This window comes from Neophocaena asiaeorientalis, unplaced genomic scaffold (assembly GCF_003031525.2).
Source record: "Neophocaena asiaeorientalis asiaeorientalis breed wild unplaced genomic scaffold, Neophocaena_asiaeorientalis_V1.1 scaffold7, whole genome shotgun sequence".
Lineage (NCBI taxonomy): Eukaryota > Metazoa > Chordata > Mammalia > Artiodactyla > Phocoenidae > Neophocaena > Neophocaena asiaeorientalis.
Genome location: NW_020185337.1, coordinates 2063063 through 2084941, shown reverse-complemented (window position 1 = coordinate 2084941; position 21879 = coordinate 2063063). Strand labels below are relative to the sequence as shown.

Here is a 21879-nt window from a genome sequence, read left to right as displayed (position 1 = left end):
AAAATTCATATAGAATGGTTAATGTACAAGAAAAACCTGATCATTTGGAACAAAGAGGGGGACTGTCTGCCAGATATAAAATACATTTTAACTATATTAATAAAGTGATTTGTGGCACTGACACAAGAAAAGACAAATAAGTCAATGGAACAGAATATATATGTATATGTGTATGTATACACACATGAAAATTTGGTATTTAATAGAAGTGACATTTCAGTTCAGGGGAAAGTTTTGGGTACAATTGATCTATTTGCAAATTTTGTTGGTTGTATGTTTTATATATTAATATTTCTATATTATTATTTTTGTATATAAATAATATAGATGATAGCATATGTTATATTACCTTTCCACATTTAATGGAACATTTAAGTGATACACAAATCTCAATTTCCTAATCATTTTCTTGACCTTAATGTATGTGTTACGTATATATTAAACCTTTACCACTAAGAACTTTCAGGTGCTTAATCACAACAGTTTTAAAGCAACTTTGTAACATTCATTTTGAACTTCTGAGTTAAGTACTTTTTTTCTTAGCCCCCTAGCTTCCTCTTTCTTGAATTCTCTTTTCTTTCCCCTAGACTCTAAAGTGGCCATTTGGGGCAGGGATGAAGGGTCCAGAAAGACTGCATAGGAAGAGATGTTTTCCAGTCCTCATATCTGAAAAGATTTTTGTTTTGCCCTCAGTTTTGATTAAGAGTTTATCTGGGTACAGAATTCTAAGTTAAAATAATCGTTCTGCATATCTTAAAGACATCCTCCCTTTTCTTATAGAACCAAGTATTATTACTGACAACTGTGAGGGTAGTCTGATCTTTGTTTCTTGATGACAACCATTCTCCCAAACCCTGAAAGCTTCTAGTATCTTCTCTGTATACTTAGCATTTTGATATTTCATAAAGATGTATCAAAGTGGGTTTTTCTTTTCTTTTTTTCCTTTTTCTTTCTTTCTTTCTTTCCTTTTTTTTTTTTTTGTTGTTGTTCTTTCCTTTCTGGTTACTTTGGTAGTCACAACCCAAAGATCTGTGGGTTTTTTCCAGTCTAAGCTATGTGTCTGTGTCTCTAACCATATCTCTATCACTGTCCATCAATATCTACCTATATAGCTATCATCATTCATTCTCTCATCTCTTTCTCTTGGATAAATATTCACCACCTGGACTGTGTTCTGTATCTTATGGCTTTTAAAATATTTTCTATATCTTTTCTGTTTTTATTCTACATGTTGATAGCCTTATCTTTCTTTTCCATCCTTTCCTTTGAGTTTTAAAAAAATATTTCAGCTACCTTTAATTTTGAAGAATTCTTTTTCTTTAAATGATTTCATAGCATCAGGTTACATTTGAGGGATGTAAGATTTTCTACAACGTCTGTAAGGAAAGAAATTGGAAATCTCTCAAAGTTCCTCTTTTCCCTATAGAAACTGTTTCAGCTGACATTGAGTGTTCTCTTTGTTCATCTTTTTTCCTTTTGTATTGTAATATTTTCTCAAATATCAGAGGCTATTTGTCTATTCATAATAATGAAGTTCTCAATTTCTTAACATAGGTAGTGAATTTGGGTTTCCTCTGTTTGCAGGATTCATCCTGAGATTTATGGGTTGGGAGAGCACAAGCTGGCTATTCCTTGCACTGATGCCAAATGAAAAGGACTCTGTAAGGTACACCAGCTTCCCTGACAGGAGCTCAGGCCAACCGTTACTTTTTAAAGTTTTTTTGCATCACCGTTTATGAGGGATATTATTATTCTGTGGTTTTCTTTTTATGTAATGGCTTTTTCTGGTATTGGTATCAGGATAATTCTGGTCTCATAGAATGAGTTGAGAAGTGTTTCTTCTATTTTATTGAAGAGTTTGTGCCAAATTGATGGGGTTTTTTTTTCCCAAATGTTAGGTAGAATTCACCAGTGAAGCAAAATGGGCCTGGAATTTTCTTTGTGGGAAGTTTTTAAACTATTAATTCAATGTGTTTAGTGAATCTACTGCGATATCTATTTCTACTTAAGTGAATTTTGGCAATGTCTCACGAAATTTAGCCATTTCTGTAAGTTGTTGAGTTTACCAGTATAGTTTATTTCCTAATTAGCGTTTTAATATTTATGTAATCTGTAGTGATGTGTCCCCTCTTTCACTTCTGAAATTGGTAAATTGTGTCTTCTTTCTTTTTCTCTGACCATTATGACTAAAGATTGATCAACTTTACTGATCTTTTCAAAGAAGCCATTTTTAGTTTCATTGATTTTCTCTACTGTCTTCCTGTTTTCTGCCCCCATTTTACTACTCCTTTTTCTCTATTTTCAGTTTAATTTTTTTCTAGTTTTTTAAAATGAAAACTTAGGGCAATAACTTTAGACATTTCTATTTTTCAAATATAAACATTTTAATGCTATAAACTTCCCTTTAAGCACTGCTTTAGCTTCATCTTACCAATTTTGATATACCATATTTTTTTAATTCAGCTCAAAGGATTTTCTAATTTGCCTTGATTTCTTCTTTGATCTATGGTTTATTTAGAAATATGTTGTCTAGTTTCCAAATTTGTGGGGATTTTTCAGAGATCTTCCTGCCATTATTTCTAATTTAATTCCATTGTTGTAAGAGAAAATAATTTTTAGGATTTAAATCCTTTTAAGTATATTGAAATTTGTTTTATGGCTCAGAATATCATCTCCTTTGAAAAGTATTCCATGTGTACTTGAAAATAATGTGTGTTCTGCTGTTGTTTGGTGGAATGTATGTAAATGCCAATTATTTAAGCTGATCAATGGCATTGTTCAAGTCTTCAATATTCTACTGATTTTTTAATCAATTATTGAGAGAGTGGTGTTAGAATCTCCAACTATAATTGTGGACTTGTCTGTTTTTCCTTTTCCTTCTATCAGTTTTTGTTTTATTACTTTGAAGTTCTGTCATAGGAACACAAACATTTAGGATTATGTGTTCTTGATGAATCAACTTCCTGTATCATTATGAAATGTTACTTTTTATCTCTGGTAATATTCCAACTGCTTTCTGAAAATGTATTTCTGAAAATCTTGGAATCTCTCATTTTTCTTCCTTTCCTATCATGTTAAGAATTTACTATCTTTTGGACATTTTAGTGGTCATTTCAAATATAGGAAGGAAATGTGTTTAGCTATCCATCTTGATCTTGAAGTAGAAAAACTCCTAAACTAAACTTTTAAGACAATTGCCTCATTCAGCAATGTATTTCTGTGGCTACACTGGCTGTAGGATAAGGGATTGTTTCAGACAAGCTTAAGGGGATTTTATGGAAATATGAGTCAGGGTTATAGAATAACTGGGTCCTTACGAGGTGAACCCAGAGGGAGGTTCTAGATCCATAACAGTACTGGGAATTCACGAGGAGTCTAGAAATCTGATCTCTGATTCATTTTCTTTCTAGCTTGTTCATTCCTTCCTCTCTATGAATCATTTTTTCTGTCTCATTGTTTCTGCTTCTTTATAACATTAGATTGCCTTGGTCAAAGTACTTAATCTCTCTATGCCTTGGTCTCTGGAAGTAATAACAAGGTTTATTTCCAGGTTTATTGTGAGGATCACTAAAAACACAGACCAGCACACAGTATTAATGTAATATGTCTTACCCATTACTATTTGGCCTAAAATAAAACCTGGCTAAGAGATGTAATGTCTATGACTAGCTGCCTATACATCCATTTCATTGTTCATTAGGTGTGCCAAGTTTTATTATATTGCTCCATTTTTCTTATATAAGATCATGTGATAACTTTCTTTTGGAATTTAGTATCAGGAAAAAGCTTATCTCTCTTGAAGAAATGATATGTTTCCTTTCATCGGGTAATGAGGATTCTCTAGTCCATCACATCTCCCTTTTTGCCCAGTCTGCCCAGAAGTTCAGAGTGAAATTTAATGTTTCTTCAGGGGAACTATATTAACCCTGGTGGGGAGTATATTTATATACTTTTCCTTTATTTGCCTTTCATTTTCTATATATAATCTGACAGCTATGTAATATAAAACATTAATTTTAAGTTTCTTCAATCCTCTCCAGAAAGAAAGTTAACAAGAAATAAAGCATTATTTTATGTAAGTCAGAAGAATCTTAAAGGAGAATGAAACACTGCTTTCAAAGAACTCTGAGTCTAGAGCAGAATCCTTTCCTTATGGCAATTCACAACAAGAAAGACATTTTACATTGCAATTCAGTACATGTACATATATATTTCACATATGGATGTATATGAAACAAAATGTAAAAGCACTAATACTCAAAATGTTCTGATCTCTTTGTAAATATTAACTCAATTAATCCTCATAACCATTCCATGAGCCAGGCCCTCTTATCGTTACCCCTATTTTTTACATGAGAAAACTGAGGCACAGAAAGGTTAAGTAACTTGGCCAAAGTTGACCAGTTACCTTGTTAGCAAGTATAAAGCTGGGTTTGAGTCCAGGGAGTCTGGTTTTAGAACCTATGCTCTATTTCATTACATCTGGCAACCTGCTCTATGTAAGGAACCCCTTTCTAATTCTATAGTCTTCCATATTTTAAATGCTTATCATGATACCCAAACTCATGGGTCATAATCACTACCCACTAATGGACCACAATCTTAGATTTTTAAATTATTTTTATTTATTTATTTATTGCGGTACGCGGGCCTCTCACTGCTGTGGCCTCTCCCGTTGCAGAGCACAGGCTCCGGACGTGCAGGCTCAGCGGCCATGGCTCACGGGCCCAGCCGCTCCGCGGCACGTGGGATCCTCCCGGACCGGGGCACGAACCCGTGTCCCCTGCATCGGCTTAGATTTTTAAACATTAATCAGGAAGGAAAAAAAACCAAAACACATGTACATGACTGTCAATGGCTATTAAGAGAGTTCGAGCAGGCACTCTGAACTCTTACCATGTGAGTGAGGATGGATCAAAGGAGGCCTCACAGGGCAAGAAACAGTTAAGCTGAGGTTGGTAGAGAAGTTTATCAAGTACACGAGGCATGGGAGAAGAGGGGCATTTCAGGCAGAGCACATATATAAGGCTACCAAGGGGTAAAAGATCCCCATTCATCAATTGCCCCAACACCTGTGAGCCAAGCACTGTATGAGTACTGAGGATGTACATGTGAGCAAAGTAGCCATGGCTCCATACATACATACAAATACACACTATATATATTTATTTATAAACATATGTGTATTTATAAACACACACCTCCCAGCTCAAAGTACAGAGTATTTAAAATGATCTCAGAGACTCATCCCAGTACAAAATTTTGAAATTTTCCAAATAATCTAATTAAAAATAATAGAGGAAAAATATTTCCTACAAATTTATATATTCAATTTAATAGACCAACATATGCATTGTGGGAGTCCTAGGAGGAGAACAGAGATTCTTTTGAGAAAAGTGGTGAAAACTTCCCAAGTTTCATAAATGTCATGAATATAAATATTTGAGAAATTCAACAAACTCTAAGTAGGAAAATTCAAAGAGATACACACTGAGGCACATTATAATCAAACTCCCAAAGGCAAAGACAAAGAGTGAATCTTTAAAGCGGCAATAGAGAAGCAACTCATCACATACACAGCATCCTCAATAAGGTTTTAAGCAGATTTCTCACTACAAACTTTGGAGGCCAGAAAGCAGGGTCTTTTTTTTTTTTTTTTAATTGGGGTATAGCTGTTTTACAATGTTGTGTTAGTTTCTACTGTACAATGAAGTGAATTATATATTCAAAATGCTAAAAGAAAAAAACTGTCAACCAATAATCTTACATCTGACAAAACTGTCCTTCTAAAGTGAGGAAGAATTTAAGAACATTCCCAGATAAACAAAAGCAAAAAGTGCTAAAAGGAGTCCTGCAGGTTGAAAAAGAGTAACCTGAAGTCATATGAAGAAACAAAAGTCTCAGTAAAGGTAGACACATGGTCAATTATAGAAGCTAGTATTTTTGAAACAATAGTTGGTAACTTCACATTTTGTTTTCTACATAATTTAAGAGACTAATGCATTTATAAAAATAATTATTCTAAGAACTAGCAGTATTGTATATTTGATTTGTAACTCCATATGTTGTTTTCTACATAATTTAGGATATAGCATTAAAAAAATTATTATTAATGTATGTGTGGGAGCAGAGGGTATCTGTAAATCTCTATACCTTCCCGTCAGTTTTGCTGTGAACCTAAAACTCTAAAAAAGTAAAGCCTTTCAATAACAAAATGATTAGTTTGTTTTTTGGATGCAAAATGTATAAAGATGTAGTTTTACAACATCGATAATCAAAAGAGGTAGGATTGGACCTCTCAAGAAGCAAAGTTTTTGTATGTTAGTGAAGATAAGCTGGTATAAATTCAAAAGAGAGGTTATAATTTTAGGATATCAGATGTAAGCCCCATGGCAACCACAAAGAAAATAGTTACAGAATATACACAAAAGGAAATGAGAAGGGAATTCAAAGGTTTCACTACAAAAAAAATCAACATAAAAGAATACAGTAATGCAGGAAATAAGGAACAAAGAAGCTATAAGGTACATAAAAAACAAATAGTAAGTGACAGAAGTCCCTCCTTATTAGTAATTACTTTAAATGTAAGTGGATTAAACTCTCCAATCAAAGGACAGAGACTGGAAGAATGAATAAAAAAACGTGATCCAACTATGTGCTGTCTACAAGACACTCACTTTAGATCCAAAGACACAAATAGGTTTAAAATGAAATGATGGGGAAAGATATTTCATGGCAATAGTAACAAAAAGAGAGTAGGGGTGGTTATACTAATGTCAGACAAAATAGACTTGAAATTTAAAAAGGGCTATAAGAGACAAAGGAGGCTGTAATATATTAATAACAGATCCAACACAGGAAGAAGATACAACTGTCATAAACATTCATGCACTTAATAAGAGACCATCAAAATACATAAAGCAAAAATTGACATAATTGAGGGGAGAAATAGACAGTTATACAATAATAGCTGGAGATTTCAATACCTGACTCTCAATAATTGATAGAACAACCAAACAGAAGATAAGTAAGAAAACAGAGGACTTGAACATACAGTAAACCAACTAGATGTAACAGATATATGCAGAACACTCTACCCAACAATGACAGAATACACAGTCTTCTCAAGGGCACACAGGACATTTTCCAGGATTGACCATATATTAGGCCAAAAATTAAGTCTTGAGAGATATCACACAAAGTACCTTCTTTGGCCACAACTAGAGTAGTCATTAAGGGAGGGAAAACTGGAGAATTCACAAATTGTGGAAATTAAACAACCAATGGATCAAAGAAGAAATCACAAGGGAAATTAGAAAATACTTAGAGATTAATGAAAATGAAAACACAACATGGCAAAACTTATGGAATTCAGTGAAAGCAGTGCTAAAGGGGAAATTTAAAACTATAAATGCTTAAATTTATAAAAAAGAAAGATCTTTTAAAAAACATTTAAAAACAGAAAGATCTCAAATCAACATTCTAACCTTACAATTTAATTAATTAGGAAAAGAACAAACTAAACCCAAAGCTTTCAGAAGAAAAAAAATAATAAAGATTAGGGCAGAGATAAATGAAACAGAGGATAGAAAAAGAACTCAATGAAAACAAAAGTTGGTTCTTTGAAAAGATCAACAAAATTGAGAAACCTTTAACTAGATCAACTAAGAAAAAAACAGAGAAGACTCAAAGTACTACAATCAGAAATGAAAAGTAGGCTTTGCTGTACAGCAGAAACTAACACAACATTGTAAAGCAACTATACTCCAAAAAAAAGGAAGAAATGAAAAAGGAAGAAATGAAAGTACTACCAATTTTAGAGATAAAAAGGATTATTAGAGAGTACTGTGAACAACTCTGTGTAAAAAATTGGATAACCTAGATGAAATGGACAAATTCCTAGAAACAAAACCTACCAAGACTGAATCATGAAGAAATAATAAGCCTGAACTGACCTATAACTTGTAAGGATAATGAGTCAGTAATAAAAAAATCTCCCAACAAAGAAAAGCCCTGGATGATGGCCTCACTGATTCATTCTACCAAAAATGTAACAGACTAACACAAATTCTTCTCAAACATTTCAAAAAACTGAATGGGAGAGAACACTTCCTATTTTGTTCTATTAGGCCAGCATTGCCCTGATACCAAAGTCAGAAAAAAATACTTCAAGAAAAGAGAACTACAGACAAATATCTCTTATGAACATTAATTCAACAAAATACTAGTGAAGTGAATTCAGCAGCATATTAAAATATTATACATCATGGCCAATTGGAATGCAAGGATGGTTCAACATACTAATACTTATCAATGTAATACATCATATTAAAAAAATGAAGAAAAAATTACCATATGATCATCTCAATGCAGAAAAAGTATTTGACAGAATTAAATACCCTTTCATGATAAAATACTCAACAAATTAGGAACAGAAGGAAACTGCCTCAACATAACAAAACTCATATATGAAAAGCTCACAGTGAGCATCATACACAATAGTGAGACTGAAAGCTTTCCTCTACGATTAGAAACAAGGCAAGAAGGCCCAGTTTCATCACTTCTATTCAACACAGTACTTAGAGCAATTAGGCAAGAAAAAGAAATAAAAGGCATTCAAACTGGAAAGGAAGAAGTAAAATTATCTCTGTTTCTAGCTGTTGTGATTTTTATATGTCGAAAACTCGAAAGATTCCACAAAAAGCTATTAGAACTAATAAACAAATTCAGCAAAGTAATAACAAATTCTGGATACAAGATCAACATTCAAAATTCAGTAGTATATATATACACTAAGAATAAATAATCTGAAAAGGAAATTAAGAAAATAATTCCACTTACAATAACAAAAATAATAAAATAAAATACTCAAGAATTAACTTTACCAAGGAGGTAAAAGACCTGTGCAATGAAAACTATAAAACATTGCTGAAAGAAATTAAAGAAGACATAAATAAATAAAAAGACATCTTATGTTCATGGATTAGAATATTTAATATTGTTATGATGTCAATATTACCTAAAGCAATTTACAGATTCAATGCAATCCCTATCAAAATACCAATGACAATTTTTTTAGAAGTAGAAAAATTCATTCTAAAATTCATATGTAATGTCAAGGAACCTGAATAACCAAAATAATATTGAAAAAGAAAAAAGGTGGACTCACACTTCCTGATTTCAAAACTTACTACACAGTTACAGTAATCAGCATGGTATTGGCATAAAGACAAACATGTAGACCAAAGGAATAGGATAGAGAGCTCAGAAATAAATCTTCACATATATGGTCAAACAATTTTTGACAAGGGTATTAAGACTATTCAAAAGGGAAAGGACAGTTTTTTTCAACAAATGATGATGGGAAAACTAGATATCCACATGCAAAAGAATGAAGTTGGATGCTTACCTAACACTATAGACATAAATTAACTCAAAATGGATCAAAGACCTAAACACAGTAGCTAAAAGCATAAAACTCTTAGAAGAAATCATAGGGCAAAAGCTTTACAACATTGGATTTGGCAATGATTTCTTGGATATGACAGCAATAGTACAGGCAACACAAGAAAAAATAGACAAATTAGACTTCATGAAATTAAAAAAATTTTGTCATCAAAGGATACTATCGACAGAGTGAAAGGCAATCAATGGAATAGGAGAAAATAATTGCAAATCACATATCTGATAAGGAATTAATATCCAGAATATAGAAGTATTCCTAAAACTTAATAATAAAAAACAACTCAATTCAAAAACAGAAAGGACTTGAATAAACAGTTCTCCAAAGAAGAGATCCAAAGGACCAATAAGCACATGAAAAGATGCTCAACATTACTAATCACTGGAGAAATGTAAATCAAGATCTCAGTGAGATACCCCTCACACTCATTATGATGGCTACTAGCATGAAAGCAGAAAATGATAAACGTTGGTGAAGATGTGAAGCAACTGTAACCCGTGTGCATTGTTGGTGAGAATGAAAAATGGTACAGCCATTGTGGTGGCAGAATGGTGTGCTCAAAAAATTTTAAATAAAGTTATCAAATTATTCAGTAATTCCACTCCTGGGTATATACGCAAATGAATTGAGAACAGGGTCTTAAAGAGATATTTATACACCCGTGTTCACAGGAAACATTATTCACAATAGGTAAAACACTGAAGCAGCCCAAGTGTCCATTGACAAACGAATGGATAAGCAAAATATAAACATACCATGAAATATTATTCAGCCTTAAAAAGGAAGGAAATTGTTACAAATGCTACAACATGGAAGAAACTTGATACTGCAAGCCCTAGGAAAGCAAAAGAGTACTTGTGAGCCCATAATCTAATTTTGCTTTAAGTACTGAGATGACACTGTTTACTGTAATATCTCCATTTTCCAACATGGAAAACAGAATAGGGTATGGATATGAGTTAGGGGGATGATTTTTATAGAATTGCAGCAATATCAACATTTTGAGGATTATGTTTTAACCATAACAGAGAATGGGAAAGAGTCAAATTAGTTTCAGATATTCCCATGCAAACTTTTCTTAATATGGACAGAACACAATATCAGAAACAAGGCTCAACTTAGTAAAATCATCTTGCCCCATGAATTATGCATGATGAGGCTTGGTCATTGTTCACCCCACTTTTAATTCCAACTGATTCAACCTCTGTAGTACCTGGGTGCTTATGCCTTTTTATCACTTTGTTCTTCATTACTAAATTTCCCAAATGATTTCTAAATAGAGTGCCATTATGCACTTCCAGGTTTATGAGCTATTGTAGGAAAAGTCACATTCTCTGGCTATAGTCTACACATCTCTAAAGCAGTAGGTTTATACTTAAAGCAATCTTATGGTAGTAACAATAAGTTTAAGCAATTTATAGACCTTTGAAAAAACTGTTTGCAATAGCTCAGTGGGCTCTTCAAATTACATTGTTTAGCACAGCATAAAAAATTTCTGAAAAGTTTACTATAAGTTGAAATTTAAAAAAAATTCCCCTCATTAGTTAGCATTACTGTTTGAAATGTATCTCACTAAAAACTCTGTCTTCTAAACATGATGAATATGATACCTAGCACAAAGTAAATATGTAACTATACATATTTAAAGAAAAATGATAAATTAATATTACTACCTATATCAAGACAAAGTTAATGCAAAATATTTAGGATATTTACATTATAACTTTTAAAAGCCAAAGAAAAATGATCAATGACAGTTAACGGTAATAGCTGAAGTGAGAATTGTCTACGTGTGTTTCATATAGAGAATCTCTTTTAACTTCCACAAGTATGTCCTATTATTATTATGGTCTCCAAATAGTTGTGGAAATCAAAGATTAGCAAAGTCATGTAACCTGCAAAAAATTACAGAAGTATTAAGTAGCAAAGTCAAATTTCCAGCTGAGGAAGGAATCATCTCCCCTAACAGCCAGAGCTGCAATGTCATGATTCCTATGCTTTTCCCTTACAAAGATGTTTTTTAGGTCTATTTAGAGCTGATAAGTTTAAACACCATCTGTGAAAATAATATTTTAAAGAAAACTTTTTTTAACATCTTTATTGGAGTATAATTGCTTTACAATGTTTAGTTTCTGCTGTATAACAAAGTGAATCAGCTATATGTTTACCTATATCCCCATATCCCTTCCCTCTTGCATCTCCCTTCCACCCTCCCTATCCTACCCCTCTAGGTGGGTCACAAAGCACCGAGCTGATCTTCCTGTGCTATGCAGCTGTTAAAGCAAATGTTTAAAGAACATAAAGACATAAATGCCTAAGAAATTGGCATTTCTGTGTTCCGTTGACATTTGAAATCTTTCCTCCTTTCGTATTTATTTAGACTTGGCTTTGGTGTAAATTTGAGATCCTTTTTGCACTTATTAAACAATTTTTAAAAGTGCCTTTCAACTGCATTTTTTTTAATTCCCAAATTTAAACTTTATTGATATCAATATTCTTTTTAAAAACTTTATTGTCAAAAATTCTTTTCTTTCCTAGTTTCACATCTTAGAGATCTGCTGTGGAAGACAGTATCAGAATGTAAATAAGTAAATAATAAAAATAAAAAGGAGTGGCATCTCTCCTGTGTTCCCATGTGTATTCTCTGCTGTTGCTTTTTTTTATACATTCAGGAGAAAGTAAGGAATAGTTGTCTCTCCACTTCAGAACACCAAAATCCTGTCTCTTTTTCTTGAATAAGGAAGAAGATCTTAAAACCCAATTTGCTACATAGAAGGAAAGAGGGTCATCTTCCTTTCCTTCTCTCTCCTGCCTATTCCTGTTAGTCAAGTAACCATTTATTCAGAAATTGGCATCTTCAGAAAGTTTAACTGGCAAACCTCTGCATGGAATTTAATTTATTACTTTAAAAGAGACGCAAAATGTTAAGATAAAACTAGATGATATCACAAAATTATTCAAAAGTAAACAAGATGAATGAAGCAGAGGAAGAGCTCACCTAAAGGGGCCTAAATTCCCATAATGTTATCATGAAATAGTATATCCTGAAAAAACATCTTCACCTTGTTACAGATACTTTTGAGTGCCTGACCATGCTGCAAATCCAAATGCTAAATTTGCTCATAACAAGTATATCTGTAGTTTGTTAAAAGCACCTTTGGAAGACAATTTTGGAATATTTTCAAGATGAAAACCTAAGATGGGCAAAATGCTAATTTACTTTAACTGAGTAAGTATAATACAGTTCAAAGGCAGGAGAGAGAGGCTGTGCTGCCCAAGTGACGCTCAGTAAACACCAATTGGTGACGCTGAAAGATATTCTGAAAGAAAGCAATATCTTAGAGATGTACACAATTTTGAGCTAAATCTATTCTTCTGTATAATAGAACTTGATATCTGAAGCAGAAAATAATATTGAGATTAACATTCTCTGTTCCTTGATAATTTTGCTTATTAGTATCCTCATATACACAGCTAAAGCTGTAAAAACTGCCCCCCAGATAATTTTATTTGAATCTATAAATACACTTTTATTACTTAGCTACTCAAAGCAATTATGATATGATAATAAGTGATACTTTAAGTATCACTTAAATAATGCATTCTGATAATATAGTACAGAATAAAAAAGCACAAAGTACAGAACTACAACATGCCCTTCTTTAGTTGGTAAAGATCAGTTAAATACTATCAATGGACTATTCAACGGCTTATCTAAAAAAGTCAAATTACCAGTGTCAACTATGTTGTACTTTAGTACAATACATTTGAAAAAAATATACCTATTAGGCACAGCAATAATCTGGTCACTTAAAAAGTAATAAAGTATAGTAGAATTCCTTCTGTAAATGTGGATGATAAAAAGCTCAGAAGCCCTTTGCCTTTGACCCATTTTACCCCATTCCAAAGTAAAATGATCCTCCATCAATTGGGTTTGACCATTCCAGTAACAACTACTTTAGCTTGTCTTGCTCAATTACTCACTTAAATTTTATACTCTTACTTGTAAACATGTCACATTTTTGAGGAATTAAACTTCCTCAATACAACAGTTAAACTAGCTACCTACAACACTGAACTAAAAAATGTTGTAATCAAAAAATATTCACAGCAGGATACCTATTTCATGGTGTTAGTAATCTGACATTTATTCTTCACTAATTTATTCATTTAACAGCAAGTTATTGAGCTCCGCCCAAGTGCCAGGCCCTGTTTAAGTCCTGGGGACACAGTGGCGTACACACAGACACGTTCCTGTCCTGTGGGGCATCCATTCCACTAGGGATGACACAGCTGACGTACAAACTCCCAATAGAAGATGAGGACCAGCTGACTGCAGAAATACACCCAGGTGATTTGACTGGGAATAAGTGTGAGTGGGGTGAGGGCTCCTTGATTATGGGGTCAGGGAATAGCAGACTGAGGTCACATTCAAGGTGACACCTGCATGACAAGAAGTGTCAGCAGTAAGGCCATACTGAAAGGAGTGAATGGTAGAGAGAATGGGGGATAAGGCCAGAGAGGTCAGCAAAGCCCAAATCACACACAGCTTTAGGTCATGAAGAAGAGTTTAGAGTTTATCATAAGACCAATGGGAAGCTCTTGGAGGGTTTTAAACAGGGGAGTGTCCCCATGATCTAATTTTTAAAAGGTCATTCTGGTGGCTGAATTGTGGTGGAATTCAAGGGGATTTAAGAAGAGCAAGTAGGAGACTCTTGTAAGGCAAGGTGAAACTCAAGGCTGCCTTGGTACCATTTACTGAACTGAGGGAAGACTGGGGGAGGGATATCAGGAGGGGGGAGTGTGAGGGGCAGCAGAGGTAAAGCAAGAGTCCAGTGGGGGGCCATGTTAGCCTTGGAATGTGTATTAAAAATTCAAGTAAATATGTCAAGGAGACAGTTGGATATAAAAATTTGAAGCTTAATGGAGAGGTCAGGGCTGGATTTATAAATGTGATAGCCATCAGGTATTGCTTGTATTTAAAGCTATAGGACTAGATCCAGGTAGAGAGTGTAGCTGGAGTAGAGGGTCAAAGACCCACCCCTAGAACAATCCACCACTGAGAGTTTGAAAACAGAAAAGCAGCCAGCAAAGGAGACGGAAGGCAGCATAGTTGAAGAGTTTGGAGGAAAACCATAGAACTTGGCATCCTGGAAGCCACAAGCACAGAATGTTCAAGGAGAGAGTATTCATCTCTATCAAATAATGTGAAGACATCAAGCAAGATGAGGACAGAAACATGACCATTAGATGTGATAAAAATGGAGGACATCAGTCACGGTAAACAGATTTCAGTGAGTTCTGGGTCTGGAAACCTATTTAGAGTCAATTGAGCTAAGAATGGGATGTGGAAAGATGGAGACAATGCTTCTGGTTACTGAGAAGGGTACAGAAAAATGGGGTAGAAACTGGAGGAGGATAAGAAGTCAAGGGAGATACTAGGGTAGATACGAATGTTAGTGAGATTGCTTCAATGGAAAAGGAGATACTGATGATATAGCAAGAAAACACATTTAACTGGTGAAGAAAGTCTTGGAACAAGTAAGAGGGGATGGTATCCAGAGCACAAGTAGAGACATCATCCTTAGACAAGAACAGGAACTCTCCACCCATTGCAATAGGTGGGACACAGAGTGTGAGTTTACGTATTAGTAGGTTGGTATGTTTTGGAGTAGATGATGAAGTGTTATTCTGGGACTAGACAAAGAACACATCCATATTACAGGATATCAAAGCTAGTGTACATGAGTTATTTAAGTATATATTTCTGTTATCATCTTAGGGAAGAATAAGGCAGTTTAGAGAAGAATTTGAGAATATATCTTAGATACTGCTTTTGCCTGATTGGAAATTTGATTCACCAATTTCCCTCCTTTATATTCTTGTATACTGAGGATCTGTGATGCACCAGTTTGATCATTTTGTAATGCTAACAGATATGGAGTCAAACTCAAAATCTGTCTTCTTTGGCAAGTTTTATCCAACATCTTAATTTTCTCTGATTTTTTCCAGACCTCTAGGCTGCACCTCACAGTATAATTATGCAACTCATTCATTGCATGTTTATTTCCTGCTTGTATTATTTCAAATAGAGACAAGGATAAGACCAAGTTCTTTATACTAAAATAACATTGTTTTCCCCTCTGTGAAAAACCTAGTGTTAGATATAAAGTAGGCACTTAATAAATGTTTGCTGACCAATTTATCTTTTAGAGTTCAATGGCTGATAAAAAGTTTTACACAGAAATTCTTTGGAATATGCATAATTCCTCATGGCACCTGCTGGGTGCTGCTGAGAGATGCTGAAATCAATTTTCTCCTTTGCATGCTATTCAATTTGTTTGGGGCAAGGTCTACAGGGTATATCAATCAGGAGCAGAATAGTGAGCCAAGTACAAGTTACCTTCCTACTAAGGTTTGCACCCACTATCTTTGAGCTTTGTTATAAAAAAGTATTCAATGTAGGAAGCTTTAAGGAGAATTCAACAGTAAGGGTTGAGAATTACCCAGGGCTACTTGTGTTCTGTAGCATAATATGGATTTGAAATCAATTTGGTAATATCCTTAGTGAAAAAAAAAATATTTGTAACAGAACACTCATTAACATAGCCTATTTTGCACCGTCTTATAATAATGTTTTCTTCAGTGCAGACTGAAAGCAGATATTAAGTATATAGATGTCTAATTTGTTAAAATATGTGAAGCATAAGTTTAATTCCAAATTTAATTCCTAATTCTTAAGCCAATTATAGCTATTTAGGTATCCTTATATTTAAATCAGAAAGCAAATATCACTCATATATATTTTTCTTTTAAGAAGGAATTGTATCATCAGACAACACTGACCTTTAATTTTGTCCAATAGGCTACCATGGAAAGCTAATGAATTAGCAATTAGAATAGCAGTTAAAAACCAAAGGTCCCAGATATTACACTTGGCAGTCAATACAACTCCAAGGAAGACAGTGATTATAGCTACTATAAATTTTGTCACTCTATAAAATAAACCAGCTACTGATAGAATGAACTATTCCATTTTTCCACGCTATATGCATACTGACAATTATCTAATGAAATATATCAAGAGACTTAGAATTTTAGACTATGTGAAAACCTATACCAAAACCATCAATAGGAATACCCTGTCAGTGGAATCCCAGAGCACTAGGCAACATTAATAGAGACAATCTTTTAAAAGCATTTATTGTATAAAATATTTTTGAATAGTTGAATAGTTGAATCATTTAATGAATTCTGTAAGATGCATGTGCATATATAAGATTTCTATTTGTCAATACTTACATATAAAAATCTGATAACTGAGTCACCAAGTCTATAGGTAAGAAATATTAAACCTGTTTAGCTATTATTCTAGGTTTCTATTTATTTCTCACTAACCTACTTGGATTTTTATACTGTTTTTACTCAGATCATAAATTAGGTTCTGACTAGCTGTAAAATGGCAAAGTTTACTTTGTTCATTAAAAAAATAAATCCAGACAATTTAGAATTATTTTTAAATTAACCAATAAACTATGATCCATTAATTCTTTTTGTGGGTTCTTGGCAGGAGAGAGAATATACATTAGTAAGGGATTTTTTTTTAAATCACCAGGAAAAAAAGATATATGAATCCTTCTCTTAAAGTTTTTTTCCCTCCCCCATGGAGGCAATATACCTTAAAATGGAAGTTATTAAGCAATTAATAACACAGAATTAACTAAAATATTGCAAATATGATAGTATAATATCTTGGTAAATATGAAAATTTTGAAAGTCATAAAATTAAAGACTGATATGTGTAAGATCAATAGACATGATTTATCACTATTTAATATGAGCTTTAATTTTTAAATGCTATGTTCCAATAAAAAAGTGGACTGCACAGGAAAATTGAAAGTTCAATAAAGAATCAAGACAAAATAAACAAACTTTATATTAAAGTACCTTTAAGAGGTATATACTTACGCAGCAACCTCCTCTTTTGACAATCCTTTGAAATTCACCTCCAGATAATGATCTATGTCGTCTTTTTCTTTGATCAATTGAGACCTAAATGAAATGGAAAGAAATAATAAAGCACTGCCTTAAATCGAGTTGAAAAGCTACCAAACATATAAAATGCCACCAGAAGAACAGAAATATTCTGGGGACAATATCATAGATAATAAATGTTCTGTAAAAGCTATAGAGTTAAGTTGTTCATTGATAATTTCAAAATTTTAATTTTCTTGAATGGTAAGAGGCAGAGAAGAACACTAACCTCAGTGTGTAAACAGATAAAACACCAACACATTAAAATACTCGCATTCTTAAGTAAATAGGGTTTTCTCCTTAAAGCATTATAAGATCTTCCATTTTACTCATGTTCTCTCACAATATAACTTTCCAGCTACAGAAGTCAGATTCTGTTTGGCACAGGATCTTGAACTAATAATACTTATTTGATACAAATGTGTTAAAATTATTGGTTGCACACATTACAGAATTTTGCTCTGACATGCTGTTTGAGTGGTTTTTAAAATCACACATAAAACTCAAATTATTATTAAAACTTCAAGGTGAAAGTGATTTTAAGAAGACTTTAATGAGAAATATATTACACATGTAGTATGTTCAATCTTCATACACCTGGCACCTTTAAAAATAAGCAGACTATGAACATCTTATGACAATAGGAGTATGGGATACACAGATACCTTTTTATTCAGAAGCTAATGGAGAATGTTGATACAAAGCTTTGCCTTAAATGGTTATGATAAAAATGTTTTTCTTCAATAAAATGAATACAAAAAAATTTTCTTTAAAATCTCTCTTATTCTAGGGATGTGAGACTGGGCTATGTTTTTGCTCGTGTTGAAAAGAAAATGTAATCTCAATTATTACAAAAGACAGGAAGAAGAAGCTAGCTATTTCAGATTTTGTAAATACATCACATTATTCAAAAGGAAAATGGAAAATAAGAATGTATATACTGGAATTATGCATCTATTGAAAATTTTCTGTTTTTCACATTATTTGAAAATAAAATTACAATTTTCTACACTTCTATTTTACTATTTCTACAGTTTTCAATTCTATTACCAAAGAACTTTGATGGTAGTTTAGCTGAATGTATTTATTTTGGTCCAGGGGCTTTGGTCTTTGCCAGAAATACCAAAAATGAGGTATGGTCCTTCTCAGAACAAAGTAGTCTCATAATACTTTGATCATTATGCCTTGGAGGAATTGAAAGGTAAGCATAAAAAAAATCAAACCTATATATAGATTTTAATTTTCTTGAATGGAAAGAGGCAGGGAAGAATACTAACCTCAGTGTGTAAACAAATAAAACACCAACACATTAAAATACTCTGCATTCTTGAGTAAATGGGTTTTTCTCCACATCCACCTATCCTATATATAGGTTTATATTGATAAATAATATGTGCATTACTAAAAATCAATAAAACTATAAGTGGAAATTTCTAAATAACACAATCTTAGTTAATATTCATAATTATGATAAAATACATCAAGTTCCTGCCCTGCAGTTTTTCGGCTGCATTTGAAAACTCCATAAGCTCAGCAGACATTCACAGGCAGTGGTGGTTCAATGATGCATTTTCAAGCTCCAGGATCATTTCAGGAGCTAAATCATGCCTGCCAGTTTACCCCGGTAGTAAGACTGTGTCATCCTTCCTCCAAAACAGAAATCAGTGCTTGGGACCTTGTGGTTTAGATGCCATACATCTTTCATGCCTAAAGCTTCTGCTTTCAATTCTCCACACGTATTTTAAAAAGGAAATGTATTTCCAAAGCTTTACAGGAAGCACAATATAATGGTAATAGAAAATAAAATGATCAAATGAGTGCTAGCCTGCTAAATAAATATATTCTTAATCTTTGAATGAGGTTCATCAATCCTTCTGAAACAGCAAATTTGAATTCTGAATATAACAGTATACTTTTGTTTTCAAACAATTTTGTTTTCTGAGATATGCTATTTACATTTTTTACTGCAAGAAATTCATTCTGTAGGAATAAAAAATGAAAGCCAGGGTCACGTACCTTGGAATTGTTCTGGGGGAACATGGCAGCTTCTGTCTGGCTAAGGCCGTAAGCTTTGGGCGTGTCATGCACAGTGGGGGCAGGGTGGTCATTTTGGACTACCAAAAAAAAAAACCAGAAATGGTATTTTAAAGAATAAATCATTCAAAGAAACTTTTAAGACATTATTAGAGATCCACAGTCAGTTGTCTGAGCTGAGAATGCCTCTGTGTGTAGATCTATAGCTCTGTTATTCAGTCATGAAGCTCAGAGGGTGAATTCTGCAGGTTGCTTCTCTCATTATTTTCTTCTACTATCTGCCTTTTGGCCAATTTATTACTTGTCTGCACCTCCATCACAAAGTGGAAAAGGAGAAAATTTGATAAATGCATTGAAGATTCAGACAATTAGGAGCTTTGTTATGGGTTTTGTTAGTGGAGCTGGTTGCAATTAAAAAGTGAAGATTTTTAGGACAGCTATAGATTTCAAATGCTCATGCTTTTCTCTCCTGTTACAATCAATAATTAAAATTTTTTCATACTTTGCTGTCTTCTAAAACTTTCTCACTCACAAATAAAGCCTTTCCCTTAGAAGTGATAAATGCTAAGAACAATTCTCAACAAGGAGACAGCTTCCCTGAGAGAGCACATAGCTACAACAGTGTACAGATCACTTCAAAATGTAGTGGTTTAATCGCACCAAAAAGAATAAAATACCTAGGAATAAACCTACCTAAGGAGGCAAAAGACCTGTACTCTGAAACCTATAAGATGCTGATGAAAGAAGTTGAAGACAATACAAACAGATGGAAAGATACACCATGTTCTTGGATTGGGAGAATAAATATTGTTAAAATGACTGTACTACCCATGGCAATCTACAGATTCAATGCAATCCCTATCAAATTACCAATGGCATTTTTCACAAAACTGGAACAAAAAATTTGAGAATATGTATGGAAATACAAAATACCCCAAAGAGCCAAAACAATCTTGAGAAAGAAGAATGGAGCTGGAGGAATCACACTCCCTCATTTCACACTATACTACAAAGCTACAGTAATCAAAACAGTACGGTACCAGCACAAAAACAGACACAAAGATCAATGGAACGGGATAGAAAGTCCAGAAATAAATCCACACTCTTAAGGTCAACAAATCTATGAGGAAGGAGGCGAGAATATACAATGGAAAAAAGACAATCTCTTCAATAAGTGGTGCTGGGAAAACTGGACAGTTACATGTAAAAGAATGAGATTAGAACATTCTCTAACACCATATACAAAATTAAACTCAAAATGGATTAAAGACCTAAATGTAAGACTGGATATAAAGTTCCTAGAGGAAAACATAGGCAGAACATTCTTTGACATAAATTGTAGCAATATTTTTTTGGATCTGTCCCCCAGAGTAATGGAAACAAAAGCAAAGATAAACAAATAGCACCTAATTAAACTTAAAAGACTTTGCACAGCAAAGGAAACCATAAACAAAATGATAAGACAACCTATGAAATGAGAGAAAATATTTGCAAACAATGTGACCGACAAGGGATTAATTTCCAAAATGTACAAATAGCTCATACAGCTCAATATCAAAAAAGCAAACAACCCAATCAAAAAATGGGCAGAGACGTAAATAGACATTTCTCCAAAGAAGACATACAGATGGCCAACAGGCACATGAAAAGATGCTCAACGTCACTAATTATTAGAGAAATACAAATCAAAACTACAATGAGGTGTCACCTCACACGAGTCAGAATGGCCATCATCAAAAAGCCTGCAAGTAATAAATGTTGGACAGAGTGTTAAAAAAAAGGAAATCTCCTACACTGTGGGTAGGAATGTAAATTGGTGCAGCCACTATGGAAAACAGTATGGAGTTTCCTTAAAAAAAACTAAAAATAGAGTTACCATATGATCCAGCAATCCCATTCCTGGGCACATATCTGGAAAAGATGAAAACTCTAAATCAAAAAGATACATGCATCCCCATGTTCACAGCAGCACTATTTACAATAGCCAAGACATGGGAGCAACCTAAATGCCCATTGACCAATGAATTCTAAGTGAAGTAAGTCAGACAGAGAAAGACAAATATCACATGATATTACTTATATGTGGATACATATGTGGATACATATGTGGATACAAATGACCTTATTTACAAAGTGGAAATAGACTCACAGATACAGTAAAAAAATCTTATGGTTACCAAAGGGGAAAAGGGGAGGGATAAATTAGAAATTTGGGATTAACAGATAGACACTACTATATATAAAATAAACAATAGGATCTACTGTAGAGCACAAAGAACCATATTCAGTACCTTGTAATAACCTATACTGGAAAAGAATTTGAAAAAGAATATACATATACATATATA

General features: G+C 33.4%; 1 protein-coding gene across 1 annotated transcript in view; it reads right to left on the bottom strand.

Annotated features, from left to right (window-relative positions):
* The window catches only part of TTC29 (tetratricopeptide repeat domain 29), a 251030-nt gene that overhangs the window by 224998 nt on the left and 4153 nt on the right, over positions 1-21879 (bottom strand). Inside the window, exons 2-3 of the mRNA XM_024736180.1 lie at positions 19514-19611; positions 17432-17515 (exon numbers count right to left, since the gene is read on the bottom strand). Coding sequence (XP_024591948.1) covers positions 17432-17515; positions 19514-19605 — 176 coding nt within the window. The 5' untranslated portion in view covers positions 19606-19611. The remainder of the gene's footprint in view (positions 1-17431; positions 17516-19513; positions 19612-21879) is intronic.